The sequence below is a fragment of the Ammospiza nelsoni genome, chromosome 3 (assembly GCF_027579445.1).
Source record: "Ammospiza nelsoni isolate bAmmNel1 chromosome 3, bAmmNel1.pri, whole genome shotgun sequence".
Taxonomy (NCBI): domain Eukaryota; kingdom Metazoa; phylum Chordata; class Aves; order Passeriformes; family Passerellidae; genus Ammospiza; species Ammospiza nelsoni.
The window spans coordinates 5,868,660-5,892,936 of record NC_080635.1 but is presented as its reverse complement, the minus strand read 5'-3'; the positions used below and the strand labels follow the sequence as shown (position 1 = coordinate 5,892,936).

The window sequence follows — 24,277 nt, the reverse complement described above, 5'->3', positions numbered from 1 at the left end:
CTGGCAAAACTAAAAACTGTTTGATTTTTCTTCAAAAATAGAACAAGAGTAACTTCAATTCCTAAAATTGACCTTGAAAAGCGAACATCAGTGTTTTGGACGCTATGAACAAAAATTATTAAGAGTTACTGATTTAAGTCTAGTGCTTTCACAAATTCTATTTTTTCTGGAATCTGTTCTTCAAAGTCTCTAGTGAAGATGGAAAAAAATAACATCAGAGCAGAGTCTACTTAAGGAAATCATCCCTTCTCATGTCACTTTGAGAAGAGCAAATCCTTGCTCTTTCTGGTATCTGTCCTTGACAAAGGAACTGCCAAATAGGATTAGGCTAGTGGTTAATTCAACCCAAGTATTTTTGGCAATGCCAGTACCTTTTAAAAAAATAAAGCTCATGAAAAAATTGCAGGTAAAAATTTTTTCTGATCAGTAAACTGTCCTGTTCACACATGTTCTTGGGGTAAATCAAAAGAAACTGATGCCACTGATTCAAGAATGACTGTGGGAAGAGGCTGCTCATACCTGTGCTGAATCTTCTCAAGGAGGGTGTGTTGCCCCCCCATCTCCATCCCTGCACCCCCAGGATGCTCTGTCAGCATGTCAGCCTGTCAGACCATGTCCTGCAGCACGCAGACACACTGGGCCAGGTGCTAGGAACTTCAGAAAGCATCACCCACCCTGTCTGGGGCTGCACTGTCTGCTCCTGCTTATGGGAGGGTGAATCTAATATTAAGGGAGCTTCAGGTAGGGCAGATATACCTACAGAAAGCACTGCCTGGTAGGAATTGTTCCTTGAAAGCCCACTGGAAACACCCTACCCATGCAGTGATACCTCCATGCCACAACCTCCTTCCAACACCCACACTTGCTCCAACCCATCTTCACATCTGTCTGAGCTTTCTGCACGTTCTCTTGCCTGTATCCTAGGCTTGTATATTTTCTGCACAGTATTTTACTTTGGACTTGCACTTCCCTAAAGCCCTGAGCACCAGCAATGACCCCTTCTTCCTTCACCTTAACATCCACACTGCCTGTTCTCCCAGAAGATGAGACCAAAGGCTCATGGCAATAGAAGACAGTTACCACATTCACTTGACTACAGAAAGTCTTCATACAGTCTGGTGTTTTACAGTGCAACTCTGCTGAGAAGGGCAATATATTTGTGCAAACACAGGAAATAAGGATACTTATGACAATTTAAATTAACTTTGATCTCCCTTTTCTTTTGAGATTCACAGTTTTAGCAAAGGGCTTCATGGGCTCTGTATACCAGGAGCTGAGGCCACTTTATTTCTCAAATGAGATCTGTTATCACAGGCATTTCCAAGCAAGGCCAAGAAGCAGGACTGCTCTGCCATTGAAAAGCTGCAGTTGCCTAAAATTTCAGGAATTTAAAACCAGCATAATTTACAGCTGGATCAGTAAGAAAATTTTTGCTATCCAACTTGACAGTCAGTGCCTCTGGGGGCAGGTAGGAAAATTTGGAGCAGCTTAGGAGTGGAGAGCAGACAAACAGTCCCACTGTCATGTAACAGAGGCACAGCCAGAGAGACAGAAAAGTGTGGTCACCGTATGGAAACCAAACTGCAACAAAAGCGAGGGGATTTCCAAAGCCAAAGCAACAAAGAGATACATGATTGTAACTCCACAAGAGGGACAAACCTGAGGTCCTGCCTCAGGTGAGCTTTGAGTGGGAGTCTGCCTAGATCTAGATGGAGTAAAACCGCCTACAGACTGGGCCCAGTGTAAGACACCAGCAGAGATGCTCAAACCCATGTGCTGAGGAAGGCAACGCTTGCTGATACCTCCACAGTCTCTCCATCCCAGTCAGAACTTGACAACGTTTTGTCGCTCGATTGCTCCTGTTGAGTGAGGCAGCCCTGCACTTCCTACCCCGAGGCCCGAGCGGGATTTCCAGAGGAGCCCTGGCCTCTTTCACACAGCACCTCCTTCACCATCTGCGTTCTCATCTTCGGCCTCGCCGCCGCCCCTCGCTCGGGCTGCCGGCAAGTTTAGATTCCAGTCTCTGTGGGGTCTGCTCGCGGGGGGCTTTGGAAGTTACAGTACCTTAGGCCAGTGTTGTCTGGGATTCAATATTGCATTATAAGTGGTGACACATTGTGGGTGGGTGGGAATCTATTATTGCATTATGGAGGCTGCTGCTTCCCTGAACAGGCTATGTTTTGTGTGTGAAGCGGGCCCACACCTGCTGGAGCTGGGACCTGGAAATGCGGAGGACGGAAGGCATGAGTCTGTGGTTTCCTGCCGTGAGGGGCATGTGCCTGCGGTGGGGCATGCGCACGGGGCTGCTCTCCGCCGAACGGCTGCGCTGTATGAAAGTGCCACCAACGTGAGGGTAGTGTTCTGTCTCCAGGGTTGAGGAGGAGAAAACGGAGGACGCCAGTCTTCTCAGGGGGCTGTACCTCGGGAGGGAGTGCTGAGAAGGCCTGTCCTCCTCCAACTGAAAAAGACCAAGAAGAGTGGAGGAAAAGGTGTCAGGCAAAAGAGTTGACTCGCCCCTGGTTTGTGATGCGCATGCTGCGGACATCTTCGCTGGCGGATGAAAAATGCTTTTGCTCTACACAGGGCCTTACCTACTGCTCTCTATGGCTATCAGCTCCCAGGGATGCTATGGGCACCATGGAGGCCTGCCACGCTCTCCCCAGCCATAGACAGAGCAGAGTGACACCAGAGGTGCCAGGCTCTGCTGCTCTGTCCCCTCCTCTGGCTCTTCAGGACACACGCCTCACACCTCTCTGTTCACTGGCAGTGCTCATCTTGGCATGCCACTAAGCTATTCATACATCTTGCATATGGGTAAGAGTCCAACTCTGAACACATTTGGGAACCACATGGATGACAGAAGGTGAAACAGTGCTAAAATGATTATGTGTATTTGAAAGTGAGGGATTCTCAGGGGCTCTTTCAATGAATCTTATTAAAACTCACTCCAGGGATTTGAAAAAGCAAGTTTGGGGGCTGTTAGTAGACTTTTCTTTTCTCACACTTACATTGCTGGCCTCCTGATACATTTTTATATTGAGTACCTGCAGGGGGAGTGTTAATGCTTCCAGTTCTGGTAAGCAGTGGATAGACAGCAGCTGGACAGGCAGGCAGAGTATAATTCTCCCTTCAGTGAGAAATTCAAAACACAGAACCATAGGAGGACATGAGGAGAAGATGCACTCTTAGGTTCCTTTTCTGCTTCTGTGACCCTGGGATAGCCAGGAGAGGGAGGAAGTGCACCCACTGAGGACAGTTTGTGCCAGGATGAGATTGCAGTCCCTACCTTCCCTTTATGCTCTGCATGGAAGAGAGAGGCATTAAGGGGATGACTTCAGATCCTTCACCCTGGAAGTGCTATGCCCTTCCTCCCCTTTCTACCTCTTTTATGAAACTAGCACTTTCACAAGGGTCAGCAGCCTCAATCTCCAGAACCAGACCTTTTTTCCTGGAATCACTTTTTTCCCTTCAAGGGAAGGAAGGGAAAATGGAAATGCATTCCCTTCCTTCTGCATTTCTTCTCAGGAAGTCTCTGCAGGTGAAATGCAGAAAGGCAATATTGGATTTTCTTTAAACTGCTCTCCTTACCTTACTGGAGATGTTGCCCTTGCACTAGAAAAAGAGCTCAATGTCATCCAGTGTCATCTCTTTCCTGTCACCTTCAATATCTCTGCAGTGCTTTGAGGCAGATATCTTATCTTCAGAAGAGCCTCAGAGCTACTCAGTTCGTGGTTGGCATTGAATGTGAAAAGCAATTATTCACAGTCCTAAATGTACTGCATGTCAGTGCATAGATCAGAGTCTCAGATAATAATAATGTAATGCTGTCATACAGAGTACTCAAGAGAGACAAATAAAATCTAGACAGCAGCTCTAATTTCTCAAAAAGACAACCATCTTCTCTTTGCATAGACAGGGTAGAAATTCAGCCCTGGGTGTGCTATTTGCAAGCTGCACAACTAAGCATTACTGGAATTCCTAATTTTTGTTCCATGTTTGGGTTCAGCATATTGTATGACTTCCAAGGTATATATCATCTCAATATGGTAAAGACTTCTCAGATCTCAAAGGATCACTCCAGCTACCCAGAGAGACCTCCTCTACATCAAGGAGCAAGGAACTTGCCCAGGCCATGGAGAAGCAATTACAACACCCCATCAGCAAGTGCATTTTGGTATTGCTGCCTGCAGGATGAAGCTGAGCTTACAGACATGCCACCTTTTCTCACTGAGGCTCTAATGCTTGAATTACTCAGTCAATGCTGAAGGTGCTGCCCCCCTTTATCCCTTTGCAGCAATCAGGCTGGACCACCTTCCATCAGGCCTATCCTGCTCTGTTTGGACAGGGTCAGTGGGACACTTTGTGTGTGAAGTCCCAGGAGAACGTGATGTTGATAGAACTCAATATATGTTACAGATATAAAATGTAATTAGGAATGTCTACTGAGCTTAAGGTTTTGATTGCTATTACCTGATAGATATATACATTTATATTTAAAGAACATATGTGAATATTACTTCCACTACCACCCTTTTGCTGATCCTTTATTTCTAACACATGGATGGACAGGGACCCTGAATCTAAAGAGTGTAAGAGGCCAACTCTACACTCATCCTTCTCCATCAGCTGACAAGCTTCTCTCCTCATGGGGAGGGAAGACAGAGGAGCTGAGTGCCAAAGAATCCCATCATCTACAACAGGCATCAAACACAGACCAGTGGGAACTACACTGGGGGAGGAGCAATGAGTGCTCCCCTCTGCCAACGCCCATCTCTCACCACTGAGAAATGGTCCCTCAGGTTGCCTCAGAGCAGCCCACAGAGGATGCTGTAGAAGGCAAAGGAAACCAAGAGACACAGCTCCTTTCCCCCTGCTGCCCTTGCTCGAGACACAAACAATTTTAAGCAAGTCCACTTGTGGCACTCTCCTGGCTGTGTGAGAAAAGAGGCTGAAGACAGCATCAAGATGATTTCAAAGAGTGATTTTAACTACACAGCTGAGTTGGTAAGGAAAACCACAGTAGTGCCTCTTCACACTGGGACCTTTTCTAACAGATGAACTCTAGGCCTGTAAGAATCAGCCTAAGCAAAATGCTCTCTGAACCCTGCAGAATAAATTCAAGGATAGGTAAAGCAGAGTAAGTATCATCTCCCACTTTAATTTTTCACTTCTCTTGTGGTTTTTTATATGTGACATCATTTGGACAGGCATGTTTTAGGCAGGTGAATCCCCAAACATTTTGTAAAATGCCAACTGCACTAGCAACAGGGGAGACTGAGTCAAGATATACCTATGAGCACAGACCTGAGCATAGTCAGAAATAGTTTCTAAAATTGATGCATGCATGAACGCTTGTAAGTCTTTTCACTGCAGAAGGCAGCAGTAAGTTGCCATGCCTGTCAAATACCAGTGAATTTATTCAGCATACTTAAGAGCTTGACAGATTTTTAAATTACATTGCGAGGTACGGGTTTAAATTATTTCCAGCAGTAACAGCAACCCTGTGTCACGATTAATAGGTAAACAGAAGTGCAGCTTCAATCTTTTCTTCCAGTCATTCTTTATCTATTTCTACAGCTTTATCTGCACACTAGTGCCTAAAAAAACCCCTGAGTCTTATTAGGTCATCCCTGAAATGCATACATTAAAGTAAACCCTTAGAGCTCTGTTAAACAGATGTATTGAGTGGTGCACAGAGAGAAGGGCTTGAACATGACACAGCTTCTGTTCCCCCTTTATACCAGGTCTTCCCATGAGATCTGTGCTCCACTGCAGCCATTTTCTTGTCATCTGAAACTGGGAGATTCCTAATATGTGAGAATATTTGGGTCAAAAACTCCCCCAGGCTGTTCAGAGCTTCCTCTGTACTCGACTTTGCTCACAGCAGCATCTGATCATTCTGTGCTCCCTCTCACACCCACAGAGTTTTAACGAGGACAGCACCATCATCTCTCACATTTGAGCTACAGCATCTGTCTTCCAAAAGACTGACATATTTGAAGAAACATCTGAGTTCTAAATGAGGATAACTCAGGGAATTGAAGGCTGGTCAGGCTTGAAAGGACATGGAGCAAATCCTCCTGGAAGAAGGCATTTCCAAACATAAGAAGGTGCGGTCAACATGGATATATGAAGGGGAAGTCATGTCTGATGAACCCAAGAGCTTTCTGTGCTGAGAGGGTGGGAGGTTGTTGATCTTGACTTTAGTAAGGTTTCTGACACTGTCTCCATAAAATCTTCATAGACAAAACAATTAAATACGGGCTAGATAAATAGATAGTGAATTAGACTGAAAACTGTGGGCTCCTGGTCATAAAATACCATGTTTGGAGAAAAAATGTCCAGTCATTAATGGTGCAACCAGGGGCTGATAATGCAGCCACTACTATTTAACAACTTAATCACTGACCTGGATGATGGGACAGAGTGTACCTTCTGCAGAGTCACAGATGACATAATACTGGGAGGAGCAGCTGACACACCAGAAGGTTTTGCTCACATTCAGAGATGCCTGGATAGGCTGGTGAAATGGCAAAAAGAATCTCACAAAGTTCAGCAAAGGGAAGTGTGGAGGAACAGAACGCACTGTGGGCCACCTGTTTTGGAAGCAGTTTGACACAAAAGCACCTGGAGGTCCTGGTGGACTCTAAGCTGAACACAAGCCAGTAAGGTGCCTTTGTGGCAAAAAGGGCCAAGAGCCCCTCAGGATGTGTCAGGAGTGCAGCCAGCAGGCTGAGGGAAATGCTCCTTGCCCTCTGCTCAGCACTGTGAGTCACACCTGCAGGGCTGTGCTCCAGTTCTGTGCTCCAGTACAAGAGACACGTGGACATGCTGGAGGTAGTCCAGAGAAGGGTCACAAAAATGATGAAGGGACTGGAAGACCTTTCATTTGAGGAGAGGCTGAGAGAGCTGGGACTGCTTAGACTGGAGAAGAGAAGGCTCAGAGGGATCCTTAACAACATTTATAAATACCTGATGGGAAGATGGATCCAGACTCTTCTTAGTGATGTCCAGTGAAAGTAAAAGAAGAAAGGAACAGAAACTGAAATACAGGAAATTCCATTTAAACATTTTTATAAGTTTTTTTACCATAACAGTGATTGTACACTGGAACAGGCTGCCCAAAGAGGTTGTGGAGTCTCCATCCTCAGAGCTACTTTGACTGGACACTGTCCTTAGCAACCTGCTCTAGATGATCCATCTTGGAGCAGAGGGTAGACCTAGATGATCTCTAGAGGTCCCTTCCAAGCTCAGGCATGCTGTGATTCTGTGACAATCCAGAAGTCATTGTCTTTCTGCCAGTTACAAGTGATGGCTCACAGAATGGACCCAGAGAATGGAGAAACAGAAGGAAGCACTTAGAGCAGGGATTCCCCATTTGCTTTCAGTGAGCATGCTACTGACACCAAGGGATGATCACCAGCTTTTGGGACACCAGAATGAGGTCACAGATGGGTACAACAAAGCCTATGACTTCAGTCGTGGTATTTCAGCATTTAGTGACATTTTTACCTATCTTACAGGCTCAATACATATTTAAAGATAAGGAAGATTTACTCACCTACATACACACACACACACACACACACACACACACACACACACACACACACACACACAACCACAGTTCTAATCAAACCCAGAGAAACAAAAGCATGAGCTACAGGAAACATCTGTCACTGCTAATGAAGCCTTCAGTATTTTCACTAGTTAAGTCCTTGGTCAACTTCTTATCAGTGTCCCAGCCATCCATCCCTTCATATTTGCTGCACCCAAGGAAAAGAGGTTTCTACTTTCCTTTAGGCACCAAGTCCCTTTGAGGGTTAATAGCTGGTTTTGTGACAGCAAGTGGGAAAATATGAGTATCACTGCACAGCTGCAGTGGTAACTGAAGGATTCAGACATCAAAGGAAGAACCACTAATTCCCAGTCAGCTAAAGAAGTTCAGTGTTAGTCTGTGTGTACAAAGCTAGGCCACAGAGTTAATAGAGGGTATTTGAGGACATAGGAACAAAAAAAATGCAGTTTGCTGGAGAACAAAGGCTGCCTGATATATTAGCAGTAATCACCCCCAATCCCATTATTTTACCTTTTTTGCCTGCTCTTTAAATATCCCTGTGCAGTGATAAGAAGTCTGTGCTGCATCATATCCAACTCCCCCAGTCATTTGACATAGGGGTGCATGTGCTGTGGCCAAGAAGGCCTCTCCAGGCTCCTTTAGCCACACTAAATATGTCAGTGAAATGTCCCTGCTGTTGTTTACAGCTGGTTCTTATCAGCTGGCTCTTACCATGTTCATTGCACCTTGCAGATCTTGCACTGACCAACCCCCGAGGTGTACAGACCACAGCAAATTCAGACACAGACCCTTCCAACTCTGCCAAGCTTGCCTTATGCAATTTCTAGATACCAGGGGCATTCCACATATTGGCTTTTTACAGCAAACACCTCCACCTAGGAGCCCTGCAACTGGAATGCAGTCTCTATGAGAAGCATGTGCTGCTTCTGTTCCACGCTCAGCAGGACAGCCCTTGTGCCTACTGTCAGCATTTCTATCCTTCCTGTACATGCTCATACACCTTAACAGGGAACACCTTGCCTGGTGATTTGCAAAGATTTGCTTTGATTCCTTTTACATAAATACTTGTCTCGTTCACGGTTTTCTTCTTGCATCTCTTGGGGATCCAGAGAAGAGAAGATTCTGGGCAAGACCTGAATAGAAGGATGTTCTTTTAACATGCTCCAGTCCAGTGAACACTTCCTTGGAGAATAAGCTCAAGAGGGAAGCAGAAATGAAATTATCATCTTCCAGACAGGAACAGGCAGACTGCACTGTCATGGGAGGGTATCCCTGTGTACATGACTCAAAACTTGCCTGCTCTTTGCTTTGCTTATGGATCCCATGTGCATGAGAGATCTTCATCAACATATAAATACAAAAAGCAAAAAGCTCTTAGGGGAACAATTTGATTGCCTCTTGCACTGAACACTCTGGGACAGCCTTCTTCTTAAACAAGATTAGGTATGACAGGAACTCTGTGCCTAGTGTATCATATTTTTTTCAGCTAATCTAATAAATAACATCCTACTAAAAACTGAACTACTTTATAGCATCAGAAGACCACAGGAAAAAAGCAAAACTGAAAGGAAAAAAGCCCTCTACAACTATATGGAAAAAACACAATAGGTAAAGAACATTTCTGTGAGTAAATACATGGTAACAGCAATGCCCCTCACTGAAGTAAGGTTGATGAGATGTATGTGCTGGCTACTCTGAGCTTTTTGTTAAGTATTTAGAAGAAAGATTAATTTTAGGGAGTTATTTTATGATTTGCATTGTTATGGGAGTGTGCAGTGCTGATGTGTTATTAGATTAGAGGTCGTTCTCTTGCAATACACTCCTATTGTTGCTGAGAAACTATGTGGAGAAGATTTGCTAGCAATACCTCCATACAGCTAAGCAGTTACTAAAAAATGTCTGTGGGAGAGCATAAAAGGAGAGAGTAGAGATATCCAAATCACAACTGTGCTCTCCTCTTGTCCCTGAACCGAAATGGCTGAAAGATCTTTATAACAGTGTGTCCTCAGAAGGACATCACTGGCTTTTGGGAGCACTTCTAAGGTGTTCACAACATTTGCCAGCACTGTCAGAAGAGTTTTACAAGAGCATCCATGCTTGGAATCAAAGACTTCTCCAGCACAGTTGAGGTTTCCTAAGATGATGCTATGATAGGCAACAAGGTACAGACCCAGGGATCTTACCTGTCTCTGAGGACCAGTAGGTTCAGATTCTCGTCTCCTTTGTCGGAGGGCTGGTGCTGAATGTAAGGGGGAGTGGGCTGGACTTCCTGTCTGCTGTTCATGTCTACTGTCAGACACTGTTTGAGAAGGTCCTTCATGTCTATGGGAACTGTCCTCCTCAGTCACAGGCAGCATACCCCGACTTCGCCCATCGTGAGTCTTCGGCCTCACCGCAGCATCTGCCCCCAGGCGCCTTCTCTCTTCCCCATCTTCAATAGGCCTCAGTTCCTCGGGCTCCTCATCCGTGGTTCCAGAGGTGCTCGGCTCAGCACCAGGGTGGAAGTCCTTCAGCTCTGTCTCCTTATCAATGATAACCCACTCCTTGCTGTCAAAGTCCTCCTCCTCCGCCAGCGGCACCGAGCGGAAGGCGTTGCTGAGGGCCTCGTGCTCCACGGAGGCCGACACGTCCATCCTGCCGCTGGCCTGCCGGTCAGCCTGGCCTGTGTCGATGGACAGCATCTGGGCCGGCTGCGAGGAGCACACGAGCCGGGACGGAGAGCCAGGGATGTCCATTCGAGACCTGGGGACACAACAAGAAGCCATTCAAAACACATCGGGGTTGTGGGCACCTGTGACGGTGTTCGCAGGGGTCCCAGCATGAGGGGAGGGATGAAAATGTTGACTCTATGTTTCAGAAGGCTTGATTTATTATTTTATGATATATATTATATTAAAACTATACTAAAAGAATAGAAGAAAGGATTTCATCAGAATGCTAGCTAAGAATAGAAAAACAATAGAATGAATAACAAAAGCTTGTGTCTGAGACAGAGAGTCCAAGCCAGCTGGGCTGTGATTGGCCATTAATTAGAAACAACCACATGAGACCAATCACAGGTGAACCTGTTGCATTCCACAGCAGCAGATAATCATTGTTTGCATTTTGTTCCTGAGGCCTCCTGACTTCTCAGGAGAAAAAATCCTGAGGAAAGGATTTTTCAGAAAATATCATGGCTACAGGCAATGACAGTGACCATAAGAGAAAGCCTGTATAGGCCCTTCTCACTCAGTTCTTGGTACACTTCAGGACGACAGGCTTAAACAAAAATATTTCTTTAGAACCTACAATGGTGTGAAGAAGTGCTTCAGTATGACAGCCAATTCAGCATCTCTTTGCCCTGTAGACAGGATGATAACCATTTCCACCCAAGAACACCTTTCCCCCTTGTTAAATTCGACTGGCTTGTGAAAAAAACCTTCAAACCATGTTCTGATCAATGTTTCTCATTTGGCCTGCATCTGCTGCTTGCTTTGCACAAAGCCAGAGCATCTGCTGCCCAGATTTTAGGACAACTGCAGTGTTTTCAACAAGCATCATCCAGAAGCCTTGCAGACTCTTCTGGGGAAAGCCTTCCATGTGTGAGACATCAACATTTTTGACAAAGAAAAGGGAAGTAGAGAAGGAGGTGAACCGAAAGTCAATGTAGATAAAGTTGCAAGCATTAGCTGCTGGTCTAATGATTAGGTTGGTCTCAAGAGTGAATCCTCAGGACTTGCTGAAGGCTACAGAGGGTGAACAAACCTTCTTTCATGTGGATCTGCTTTTCCATCAGCTGTGGAGAGCCGCTCTGACTCGGGGCTGTTGACGCGGCGGTAGCGGAGGGAGCGCACTTGTGCGGTCGGCGACTCCGGAGGCACTCGGACAGGGGAACTGGGGCACACCCCGTTTCTCTGCTCCTCTTCCACCATGCACTGAGTCTGGAGAGGGGAAACACAAAGAACTTCAAGATCTGGCCAAAGACGTTGATTTCCATCCTTCACTGTTGCTCTGGACTTTCTCCCAGGATACAATCTCACAATCTACACAAGCAATGTCTGAAGAGAGGCAGGGTCCCTCTGCCCTGGCAATCAGCTGCTATTAAAATCAGGTATGGATTTAAAATCAATTCAAATATTTAAACATCTTTACAAGGTGGTCTGTGCATTTCAATTACTCTGAGTGTTGATCCAAAGGAGTTCTCATGGGTAAACCTACTGCATACACAAACCCTAACTGCTTATCCAAGATGCCTAAGAGCCTTGTTTGTCAACATTCATTTTATCAGGGGCCATGCATTACATCGCAATGTACACACTTTTACATCTGGTCTGACTAAGGCATCTCCTAATTACCAGGGTGGTTTGGGTTTTTTGTTTGTGTTTTTTTTTATTTGTTTGTTTAATCTTGGTCCTTTAAACAAAGTCTTCCATGATATCCATTCAACCACAACATCAGTAAGAGCTCTCCACAGAACCAAGGTCATGCAGGGAGCTGAACACATTCATGGACATTCTATCATTCCATATTTCCTCTTTCATATTGCCTTATTAAATTTTATTTTTTTTTAAATTTAGCAGCAAACAGAGGAGCAAAAGTAGGTGACCAACACAGCTGCCCTCTGCCTTCCACAGTGCTGATTTTCCTTGGAAAAGAGGGGCAAAAAGCACAGCAGCAGCACAGGATTTGCATTCAACACTGCTGTCATGCAGCATCAGCTGCTGCACACTGCCTGTGTGTGGGGATCTGTATGGAGAATGCCCACCCTTCCCTGCCCTTCTTCCCCTTGTCCCCCATTAATGCCAGAGGGTCTAAGCACAACAGCATCTCAGGAAAGCGCTGCTGATCCAGACAGCTGCCTTGTGCATGCAATGTGTACATGGCAAGTCAGCCAGTGCCCATAAATTAGCAGACCTAAACCACCCAAGCTGGAGTTGGAATGCATAACTAAAGAGCTTTTGCAGCTAAGGAGAGTGGAGGAGAACTTTCAAGCATTAGAGGAAAAGCAGAATAGATGGTAATGATTTAATCTGTAGTCCAGTCATGGCCAGAAGAAGGTTAGCAACAAAGGTCAAATGTGTTTGTGAAGGGAGCAAAGTGCTGATGTAACTGTTGGGTAGCACCAGCTTGGTAAGATTCACGAGCAGAGAACTGGGGGATGGTGTGGGAGAACAGCGACAGTAGTTCTGTCCTTAACACAGAAATGGGAGAAGTGGGACAGGAGGAGATCTGAACTGTCTGCACAGAGAAGTAAGGATCACCTTAGACAGTTATTAGGGAGAAAAAACATGGCAAGCTCCACTCGTCCTAAATACAAAGAGCAAGACAGGGAGAGCCAGTTAATCCTAGTGCTACAAGACTGAAAGATGAAGGATGCTGTGAAATAGAAGGGTGTTTAAACACACCAGTGCCCTTGTGGTTCTGGTGCCTCAGATTACAAGCAGAGGTAGAGCTGTGTCCTTAGGTATCAAATTGGAAGCATCATGTTTTTCTCCACATAGTGACTGCTACTTAAATAAAAACCAATCCTCTCTCAGAGAACAGTCAGACTGAAGACAGTAAGTCTAGCAAAGCAAAAGGACAGGCAAGAGTCAAACTAAAGATAACAACCCTCAAAGAAAGGACTTCAGCTCTGGAGAGCTTGCTGCCCTGGGCTGTGCTGCACAGCCTGCTGTGTAGCTACAGAACCTGTCAGGGCTGAAGTGCTCCCTGCCATGCTGAGAAACTCCCAAAGCTCCTCTGGCAGCAGCTTGACAACAAATAGCCTGGCACAAGAGTCACCTGGCTGTGCTGTGGAGCTTCTAGAAACCTCCCCTGCCTTGAGCTGCTGCTATGACAGGACTTGTGAATGAGGTACCTAAGAGAGAACACACAGCTAGCATGCAGAAAGGACTCCCCTGTGCAAAGTCTGACTGAAGAGCATCAAAGCACCTGGTGGTAGAAATGCAAAGAAAAACACACAGAAGTTGCTACGATTGTTCTGTAATATTCTTTTTTTTTTTTTTAAATATATGTTGTGTGAACAGAACTGTCCCTCTCCATCAGGCTTTTCTCATTTCATATACCTTCAAATGAAAACTTCTGGGAATGCAGAGTTACCAGTGAGAGATGAAGAAGTAATTTGAACTTCATTCATAATTTCTCAGTGTTGGGGAACGTCCCTGCTAATGTTTCATACAGATAACACATTGATCTGCATTATTTGCACTGGAGAATTTTAAGTAAATTAGATTATTTCTTGTCCATGCATTTCTAAGAAGACTAAGGACAGTGGAGATACCCATATTGCTGAAATAAGGACTAACTTTGTACTAGTAGAGACTGAAGAGAATTCTGGTCAGCCTCAGAAGACTAACACACTTAACATGCCAGTTTACAAATGTCCATTAAAAACAGGTTTGTGATGTGAATCTGATAGGCCCTGACAACATTTAAAGTCTGATGAACATTTCTCTGCTAACAGACTGTATGTATCTGATGACCTGCCACTAATACTAATTTACTTGCAGTATGTAAATTTACCTTATTAATAAACTAACTGTCAGATTCTAATACTTGACATTTATCATGGAATCAACCTTCACTGGGGATGCCTCCAAGAAATTAGGTAACATTTACAAGAAAGGACTGAGAAACACCTTAGAGATTATGAGGAAAATTAATTGAAGTATACATTTTATGTGAGCTAAAAAGTTTAGTATGATCTTGGAATGCAGAAACACCTTAGAGATTATGAGGAAAATCAATTGAAGTATACATTTTATGTAAGCTAAAAAAGCTTAATATGATCTTGGAATGCAGAAATATAAGAATATTAAGTAATGGTTCCTCTTACTCTTCATAGGGGGGAAACCATTGTTAGATGCTCCCTATAGATTTTCCTACCCTTAAAAAAGAAAGTTAAAAAAAGGAAGAGAAAAATGAGTGATGATTCAAGGTACAGAAAAATACAGCTTATGAAGACATCTCTGATTACATTTATTTACCCAAGAGTGTCACCCTGATTTTTTAAGCCTTCTGGTGTTTACATTCTTGTAAAAAACTTTCTCACACACTTTCTGTAAATAATTTACTGTTTTGCATTCTTTTATAGAAGAAGCAAAATTTGATAGACTGTTGGTTTGTCCAGTGTTATTAGAAAAGTAGCACTTTCACCCTCCAATCCACTGTCACTTTTAAAAATCTATAAATGTTAGAGTCAGAAAATAAACTTCCTTTTTTCACCTTAAGAACCTTAAGCAGCACGTGTGCATTGTGTTGTTTCGTGTCCTATAGTAACACAAGAGCTTGGGACAAAATAAAATTTTGGTTTTTAATTTCCATGCCTGAGACATTTCTGATATTATATCAGCTATGCAAGGACTAGAATTTCCTTGCTTGAAGTATCAAAATCCTAGATAATGACATGATGGTAAAAAAGATTCACTTTAGCATTACTGGCCCCCAAAATCTCACTTGCATAAAGACCTAAATTAATCCCAATGGCTTTTACTCTGTGAAAAAATTCCCCTTGCCACAGGAGAATTCTTCAATGCTTTTTGTGCCTACTACATAAGATGCTACATCAGTGGATCTGAGTGGCCTCTGGCAGTGTATGAAACCATTGCCCTACATCCAAGAGTCACAGGAGACAAGGAAAAGTTCTTTACTTTGCTGATGCTGATCCTGAGTTTGTTGCGATTCACGTCTGTCTCTTCCCAAACTTCCCCCTCGTTGAAAGCCGCGTTCGGAGCCGGCCCAAGGCCTTCCACGGGCCGGCCTGACAGGATGGGAGGAGCGTTCTCTTGGTCACTCAAATGTTCCCCCTGCAGGACATCCTCGGTGTTCTCACGGAGCAGGTCCCCGGGCACCGGAGTGACATTAACCACCCTGTAAAAGAGACAAAAAGAAAGGTAAAATTATCAGTATATACAGAAGGTAGCTATTGCATCACCCCATAGGAATTCCTCAGCAGATTTTGGGGTAAAACAGGCAGTCCCAGATGTGACATCCTGAATCAGAACAGGAGGATTCCGTGCAATGAAAATTACAAAGACAGTAGGATGGATCAGTGAAAGCATCTTGGGACCCTTGATAAAACTGAAAACTTCTTCACAAGTGCCCATCACACCATATTGAGCTGTGAAGAAACCTCTCCTTTTGCACGAACAAATGATGCTTACTAGGCCCTACAGATTTTATCTTCCATAACATTACTAGGGATTACTGTTATCCCCTAATGTCAGCCCCAAAAAAGCACCGAGACAGACCAGTGAACCAGTTCTAATCCAGCCTTTTCTATTTGGACTCCTCTGTACCTCTGAGCATCAGTCTCTGTGTACCTTTGTTCACATGAAACACACTGTGAACAGGCTGAGGAGCTGTGTTGGAGGGGTGAGCGGAGCATGCACTCAGCTGTGCTCAGCACTCAGCTCACCATCCACCACCACAGACATAAATTAGTATCAAAAAAGATAGATCAAGTGGTGCCCTCTATGCTGTTCCAACTTCCCAGAATCATAATGGCCTTGAAATCTTTAAAAAAAGAACTGAGCTTGCTGTCCACTGTCTGACTGGTACAACTACAACACTCACCCAAACATGGCTGCTGTTTGCCTGGTGTTCTGCTGTGGTGGAGTTGAGGTGCTAGTGGACAACAAGATGTCTGTACCAGCCTTCTCCCAGTCAAAGGCTTCATTCTCAGTGATGCCCCTTTCCTTCATGCTGTTCTCGAAAACCGACATGATTAGCTGCAATAGATTTGCAAGAACAATTTCTGGTAAGTAGGTGTGAGAGTGGCTCTCACCAAAAATCTGAAGTATGTGCATGAGGACCAAGTGCATCCAGTTTGCCTATGAAAAGTGCTAAAAATGAAAGGAAAACTTATGAAATTGCAACAGTTGGTTTTGGCTTCATAAGTAAGATTTCTTCAAACCTACAAAAGAAAAGCATGCAGCATTTTGACACTGATTCAATGAAACCCTGCAGTTAGCTTGTTACTCCAACTCTAAATCCATAACTTCAATTCAGCTTTCCTCTAGGTTAGACAGTACATTATGCAGAACAGTACATTTGATATGCAGAGTTCAAGGGCTGCCAGAAGACATAGAACAGGAAAAGGCAGCCCTAGGATGCAGACTCATTGCAGTGTCTGGCTGAAATATGGCTTAGTCAGGAGCCCTACGTTGTGTTTAATGTGCACAATGTGGCCTGACACACTTGGCTGCCTAAGAAAATAAAGCTCTAAAAAGGATGATACAATTTTCTTTATAAGATGGCAGGTATAAATGCTCATGGCTGATGTGCTCCATGCTTGTTCCTTTTCTAAGAACTGGTATCCTCTAGGAGAGAATGAAATTACTGTCAGTAGTTCTCAATGCACCAATGCATTAGCAGAGAAATCTGATGTTGTGCTGTCAAAAGGAGACTGGATGCTCTAGGCTAAGAGAGCTGTGAGGTCCTACATTTCTAATAAAATTATTTAGCTAAATAATGCAGAACTGACAGGATTCAGCCTGACAGTTTCCCTCTACAGGGAGAGACAATGTGGTGGCAAAAACATTCAGCTTATGGTGTAGAATCAACACTAAGTTATGAATAAAATTTATCATGAGCAAACATCCTATTTGCAACTATATTCCAGTTCTGTTTATCAGCATGATCAGAAGGACAGGAAAGCCTGCCATTTCCCACTACCTTCCACCAAACTGCAGAAAAATGCCTATTTGCAGCTTTCAGATGAGCCAACTTTTTCCTCCTTTCTGTGACCCAAAACCTTAGAATCAGGTGCACACTCCTGTGGTAATACTACATTTGATTAACAGAATTTCCAGAGTTGGGTGTCAATCAGACCAAGGCACAGGAAATTCTTAGGATTGTATTTGTTTTCTGACTGCTACTTTGGAAATGATTACTGTCGAGTATCTTTTAGTAATTATTATCCTCACAAACTCAAAAGATGCCTTGCAAGAGCTCCCCACATTTGTAGACAGATGCCTCTATAAAAGCCATACTGGCTTCTGTTCATTAGATCACCCTCACCCATCTGCCCACTAATGCCAGTCTTACCACAGCTTTGGATTCTTTGTGATGGACATGTCAGTGTCAGGGAGTGGTATCTTGTGAAGCTATTTAAAAATTGGTACTGCTTCTGCCACCTTCCATTCCTTTGACACTGAAGCAGTCTGAAGTAAGAAACCACATGATAAAATTAGATGTTCAGCTGCCTTATTCTTAGCACCCCTTTAAGGACTCACTCAGTTGAAACAACTTTTGTTACTTTCTGCTATAACTTATTCTGTAACTCTTGCACTTGACTTTGCAGGCCATTAGGGATTTTACAGCCCTTTACTGTACTCCCTGTAGGATCCTTTTCCATGGCTGAAGGGTACAGGTATCTTCACCTGCCATTATTCTAAAGGTATTTAATGGACTTACTGAGTCTTCTCAGCTTTCTCTGAAACCTTTATACTTCTGATGAAAGGTCAAAGCTTTACAAGGAGAGAAGTGGAGTGGAAAACTGCACAGAACAGTCCCAGCAACAGCCACTGCTCCTGGAAAGCCATACAAAAAAGTCACTGGATCCTGTCCAGGGATCCTCTGCCTACAGACAGAATATTAAGAATCAGAAAAGTTTCCATGGTCACTGCAGGCCTCCCAAGTTGAATTTCCTTCTGCTGGACAAGACAATGTGCAATTTCAACTCTGAGTATCAAACCTACTAGTTTTGATAAAGGCTTCTTTTGATAAAGAAGAGGTCCAGTATGTTTCTCTATTAAAGATGCAACTGTCCATGAGGACATAAAGCTTAATTGCACATTATGTAGCAGCATGCCATGTTTTGGGCTGATGGCCCAGAGAATGAGAGGGAAGCAGCCAATGGGGCACAAATTACCCACTAAGCTGTCATGATACATCTTGTCTAAATGGCTTCTCCTGGCCAAGGCTCAGGAAAGGAATCACAATCAATCCTGAAATATCACATACAAAATGTACCAAACCAGTTATGGATTGTCCAGGCACTCAAGCCTTGAATTCTTTGGGGTTTATTTAAGAAGATGCAATCTTTCAGCAGAAACTTTGGGCACAACAAATTGCTCTTGATCAAGTTTCTAATCTGCACTGTGATCTGCAACACACTATTTAAGAATAAATATCAGGCACACCTCTTTAGTGGCAGACGTCCCCTTTTGATAAGGGAATGCTCCTGATTTGTGTTTGTAAGCCCTACAAGAATTTCTAGGGGGAAAACATTAGGACTATGATGGAAGATATCTAGTAACTTGGAACAGAGTTCATTTTATTCCCAATAGCTGGTGCAGTGCTGTGCTTTGCATTTAGGATGAGAGCAGTGTTGATAACACACTGATGTTTTGGCTGTTGCTCAGTTGTGCCTACCCTCATTCAAGGAGTTTTCAGTGTCCCATCCTCTGCTGGTGGAGAGCTGCACAAGGAGCTGAGAGGGAGCACAGCTGGGACAGCTGTGACCCAAACTGGCCAAAGGGATATTCCATACCACAGAGTGTCATGCCCAGTATATAAACTGGGGAAGTGGGCTGGAAGGGACCAGTTGCTGCTTGGGCACTGGCTGGGCATCAGGCAATTTATTTTGCATCACTTGATTTTCTATTATTCTTATATTTTTCTTTTTTCTTAATTACAATTTTGATTATTATATTCTATTTGTTTCAACTATTGCATGGTCCTTGTCTGAACCTGTGGTTTTTTCTTTTTTTTCTTTTTTTTCTTTTTGTTTCTTTTTTTTCTTTTTTTTTTTCTGATTCTCCTCCCCATCCCACTGTGCAGGGTAGACAGCTGCCAGCTGGAGCTGAACCACCACACTTGGTCAGCATGAGAGAACTCAAACCAGCACTGGTTGTTCACAGGGAGTCTCTCCCAATTGCTCTGACAATATTTGGTACTGACTGAATCTAAAGGAAGATGTCCATATAGGAAACTCACCTTTCCACACCTGCTCAGGATGTGTACAGGACAGCCTTTATCTCAGACAACAACAGCTGATGTGATCATTTCTCCTCGACTGAAATGCAATTCACAATGCCCTAGCTGAGGGAATAGGATGGATTCCCAGGCAAAGGCACTTGTCTTTGCTCTTTAAAGTTCTGTAATCTTCCAGGAGAAAAGGTCACTATTACTTTTCTGATACTCATTGCAAAAATATCTTTGGAGAGAAAAGCCAGACACACCTGAAACTGCTCTTCTACCAGCTGGACTATATGCAAGTGTAGTACAAAATGTTTTCTACTACATCCTATCTGCACTTTTCCAGGGAAGAGGCATGCCTCTTGCTGTCAAATGAGTCAGAAAAACCCAAAATGCTGCTCTAACACCCACATCCTCCTGCTGTGAAAGTGCTGAAAGTTTGATCCTAACCATGAACCAACGCTGACAGCCATCCATTAAAGGGACAGACCTGACACCTGAGGACATGAGCCCAAGAAGTACAAAAACACAGGCTATAAGTTCCATCACCTGACAGCTCAAGTCTGTTTTATTCTACCATCATTTTCCTTTCCCCTGCTTAGGCAAACTTGTGTCATCTATCCATCAGAGAGTAGTGATCTCTGGTCACACTTAGTGTCCTGTTACAGCCTGGTATGTGTCTCTTGGAGACATCATCTCACAGACTCAAAGCTGTAATTAAATTGCCACTCAGCATGACATGTGCTTAGGAGAATCTAAAACTTCAAATTCAATTCAGATTTTTAAATAAGCCATGACTTTATATATTTGTAAACACACTTTCCCAATTTCCTTCATTTCTCTGTCGGTCTGATACTGGTGACAAATTCAAATGGCCTTTGGTATAGTTCTTAATATTTCAGAGTGATACATCCAGATAAATCAACACATAGACATCTCAGAAGCTGAGATGCTTGGAGAATTTGCTGTCTGGAATAGGTCTCCAAGTCAAGCTAGAAGTGGCAAGCATAGATGCCAGACTTTTGTGGGGAGTTCCCTTTTGGAGGCTTCTTGCCCAAGCTGCACCTGCAAGAAACTGAAGGCAAAAAGGCAATTCACAGCTTCAGTCAAATGCCCTACTGTGAAAGAGCTGTTTGTGTTTGGTACACACTGAATTCTGTCTGGAAACATCTCCTTCCATTTCAGTCTCAAGGATGGCTTTTTGGTACCATTAGGACACAATTATTTTAAGCTGGAATGGAATATAGGAGCATGTAGGTTCAAAGGCAGCTTTGGAAATCTCTAATCCAACCATCTGCTCGAAGCAGAGCTAATTAAAAGGCAGATCATATTTGTCATTCAGCCAATCTTTGGAAATTCCCAAGGATGGGAATTCCACAGCTTTTCTAAGTACCTGTTTTGTATATAAGAACCCACACTCTACATTTTCCACCCCCCTGCTGGATTCAGTCACAATTTCCCTTGCTGCCTCTATTCTCCCCACAACTGTCCCTTGAGGCAGTGAAAGAGCAATCAGAACCCCTCTTTGACTTCTCTACTCCAGGACAAACAAATCCAGCTCCCTCTGCATCTCATCAGTCCACTTCCATCCCTCTGCAGCTCTCCCTCTTAGTGGCAAATGTTATTTTCCCACTGCACTATGTAGAAAGCATTTGCCTTCTCCTTTTAATTTTTAAAAAATGTGTGGTTGCTATGTTACAACATGTACATGGCTAAACCACAAAGGCACTGTTGGAGAGGGTTTGTTGGAACACCCTCCTACCACTTTCCCACTCATTTGATGCACTATCAACAGGACCAGGCACTCAGATAAGACTGCACAGATCTGCTTATAAAACGTTGTTTCCATCACTATCTTTAATGTACAGAGAAAACCACTGTGATTAAAAAAAAAGCAACACAGAATCAAGTTGCTTCAGTTGTGTTGTGTTAGTCTGAGTTACTCACATATAGGCTGACAGCAAACACTGAATGGGAGAAAAACCCTATGTTAGAATATTAAAGAAAGAGATAATAATGGCCAAGACCTATATAAGTCTTCAAGAAATCAAAGGGGTTGGTGTACACCTACTGCTGTCTAAGAGCTGTAGGCTCTTAGACCTTGGCATGCTGTGCCAAAATTGTGCCACATTTGGAGTACCTCAAAATTTCTGCGTCTTAATGAAAGCCAAAGGTACTGTGTTGTTTGGGAGGAACTATCTGGTGTGGAGTTCAGGATTATTTTAGACAGGGTGGTGGAAGGAGATGAAGGAACTCTTGAGGTTTTGAAGAACTGTACAGTCCAGCCTCTTTTTCCTGATTCTAGGAAAGGTATTGGGCACACAGGACAGAGAGTACTTTAGACCTGATTAACACAAGAGATCTGATAATCAGGATGCCTTGTCAAGAACAGAGCTTTGAATATTGAATCAAGACTGGCTGACAGGAAAGGAGATTGAATCAACTTCTACAAGCAAGAAATGTTGCAAAATGTGTGATGATTAACCCAATCATTGTAGTAAAAAATTACCAGCCTTCCTAGAACAGTATATAAGCATAAGTAGTCCACAATAAATTTGGATTCTGATCACCACTCAGTCTTGCCCATCTCTCTCACTCACCAATACTCAGACAGATATAAACACATTCATGGAAATGTTAAAAAATCTAAATGCCAATCCATAGTGCCATGCATCACAAAGTAACAAAGACAGGCTCCCACCTGATAGTCTGGCTTGGTGAAGTAGTCTAGGCTTGCAATGTGATCCAGGAAAAGGTGGAACTCTGAAGGCATGTGTTTTAGCAGCATTCGGTGTTCGTACTTTTCTTTTATCATGCCAACCTGCTCCTGGAAAAAAACCAATACAAACAAACAAACAAAAACATTTCAGAGCCAAGAATCTCCTCCATTGCTTCACATTTATCATTCCTGGAACACAGGCTCTTCCTAGACCCAGCACAGTGTCTACACACTCCTCCTGTTGGCTGTTCAAGGCACAAGGAGCTTGAGCACTGCAGGCAGAGGTCAAAGGGGAATCCTGAGTCAGAAGCTTGCTGCACAGGTGACCTATTTCTTTCCAGGAATTTTATTCTTAAGCACAAAGTACTTCCAAGACAACATGAACACTTAGCTTTATTCTGTTCAACTTTCTAATTTCAAATCCCATTTGGCTTGTTTGGCACAAAAAGGCGTTTCCCTCCTGTCTTTCTAAAGGCTCTTTTTATTTGTCAAAAGGACAGCTCAGTCTTTGCACTTGTATTGTTTACTTTGCAAGAAAAAAGTAAAAACCATGTGATCAAATATGATTAACAATACTCATAAAAAAAAGTCTGATTGCTCAAAATAAGAGAAGCCCACCCTGTGTATCAGAACACACAAAAGCAGGTTAGCAGCTTACAGCAAGACCTGATGAGAAGGAGATTCTGGCTTAACTCCAGAAAAAAAGCTGCACTGAGCTGCAGGAGGAATAATAAAGAGTCATAATAATGAAAATGTAGCACCCTCTTTTAAGCACAGACACCAGTTTTCCTACCTTATCTTTAATCTTTCTCCATGGAAGCTGACCAACAGCAAACTCCACCAACATGTAAAAGAGGGACCACAGATCATCGTGTCTGCCCATCTCCTGCAGAAAAGAGAGACCAAGACTGAGGAGCAAAGTTCCCCATGGCTGAGGGCTCCAGGTGTACTCTCCAGATGAGCCACCTCATTTTAAAGGGCAGGAAGAGAAGTCATACTTCACAGTCAATGATTAAAAAAGCCAAATTAAAGGCTAAAGATGCATATTTACTAATGCAATAACCTAGATTAAGAAAAACCCCAAACTGTATATACAATATATTTTTATTATTATTTTTAAGCCTAAATATAATCCAAATCCTCTCAAGAGTTTTTTGCAGAAGACTCACCATCATGAACCACAACAATTTACAGATTTATAACATTTCCGCATACAACTCTCCTCCTGGGTTAGTGAATGGGAAATGGAAACATGGGGATAAAGGCTGAAATTGTCAAAGCACATGAACTCATTTTTGGTGCTCAACTTCCAATGTCTAGGATATGATTTCTCAAAATAGCCTGCATTATACAGCAATTTTTGTGTCTAAATATACATTCAGCTGATGCCAGCTACAGCTGGGCCTACTCAGCTCTTGCAAAAATTATACCTCAGGTTTCTCAGTGTCTCTCAAGAAACAGAAAGAATCCATGATGGCATTCAGCTGCCCTCCCCACATCTCAATTCCCACCTTTTGTAGACAATAACTTGCTCCTTCCCTAAAAAACCCTGACATTTCTTTGTATGTCACAGATCATCCTACAATGCAGAACTTAGAACCACAGAAGATGCTGAGTTGGAAGTGATCCATCAGGACCATCAGTCCAACTCCTGGCCCTGTGCAGGACACCCCAAGAATCACACCCTGTGCCTGAGAGTATTGTCCAAAATTACTGTTTATTGTCTGCAAATGAACCCTAGTGAAATAGGAGAGAGGAGTATTTTGAGAAGAATGTTAGATGAGCCTCTAGAAGCATTTATAATGAAACAGGCCAGACACTATCTAAATAATGGTTCTTTTCAGGAAAAAAACCACTAGCCTTCACCAGGTAGCTCTTCTCCTGATGGTATGATGGGAATATTTAAAATTACAGATCAAGAATGGATTTGGGGACCGGGCACTTGGTAATTCCTGGCCAAGTTCTGCTAGAAACTAGCAGCAAGCAGCCTGGAACTTAACCAGATTTCCCCTTCAGTGTGGCTTACTCTTGCCCTCAAAAAGTGTCTGGTAATGCAATAATTACAATTTTAAAGTCTG

General features: G+C 43.4%; 1 protein-coding gene across 1 annotated transcript in view; it reads right to left on the bottom strand.

Moving 5' to 3' along the window:
• Positions 1 to 24,277, bottom strand: part of TTBK1 (tau tubulin kinase 1) — a 94,116-nt gene that overhangs the window by 18,232 nt on the left and 51,607 nt on the right. Inside the window, exons 8-13 of the mRNA XM_059469263.1 lie at positions 22,993 to 23,085; positions 22,182 to 22,307; positions 16,133 to 16,287; positions 15,208 to 15,427; positions 11,324 to 11,499; positions 9,763 to 10,321 (exon numbers count right to left, since the gene is read on the bottom strand). Of these exons, the coding sequence (XP_059325246.1) occupies positions 9,763 to 10,321; positions 11,324 to 11,499; positions 15,208 to 15,427; positions 16,133 to 16,287; positions 22,182 to 22,307; positions 22,993 to 23,085 (1,329 nt within the window). The remainder of the gene's footprint in view (positions 1 to 9,762; positions 10,322 to 11,323; positions 11,500 to 15,207; positions 15,428 to 16,132; positions 16,288 to 22,181; positions 22,308 to 22,992; positions 23,086 to 24,277) is intronic.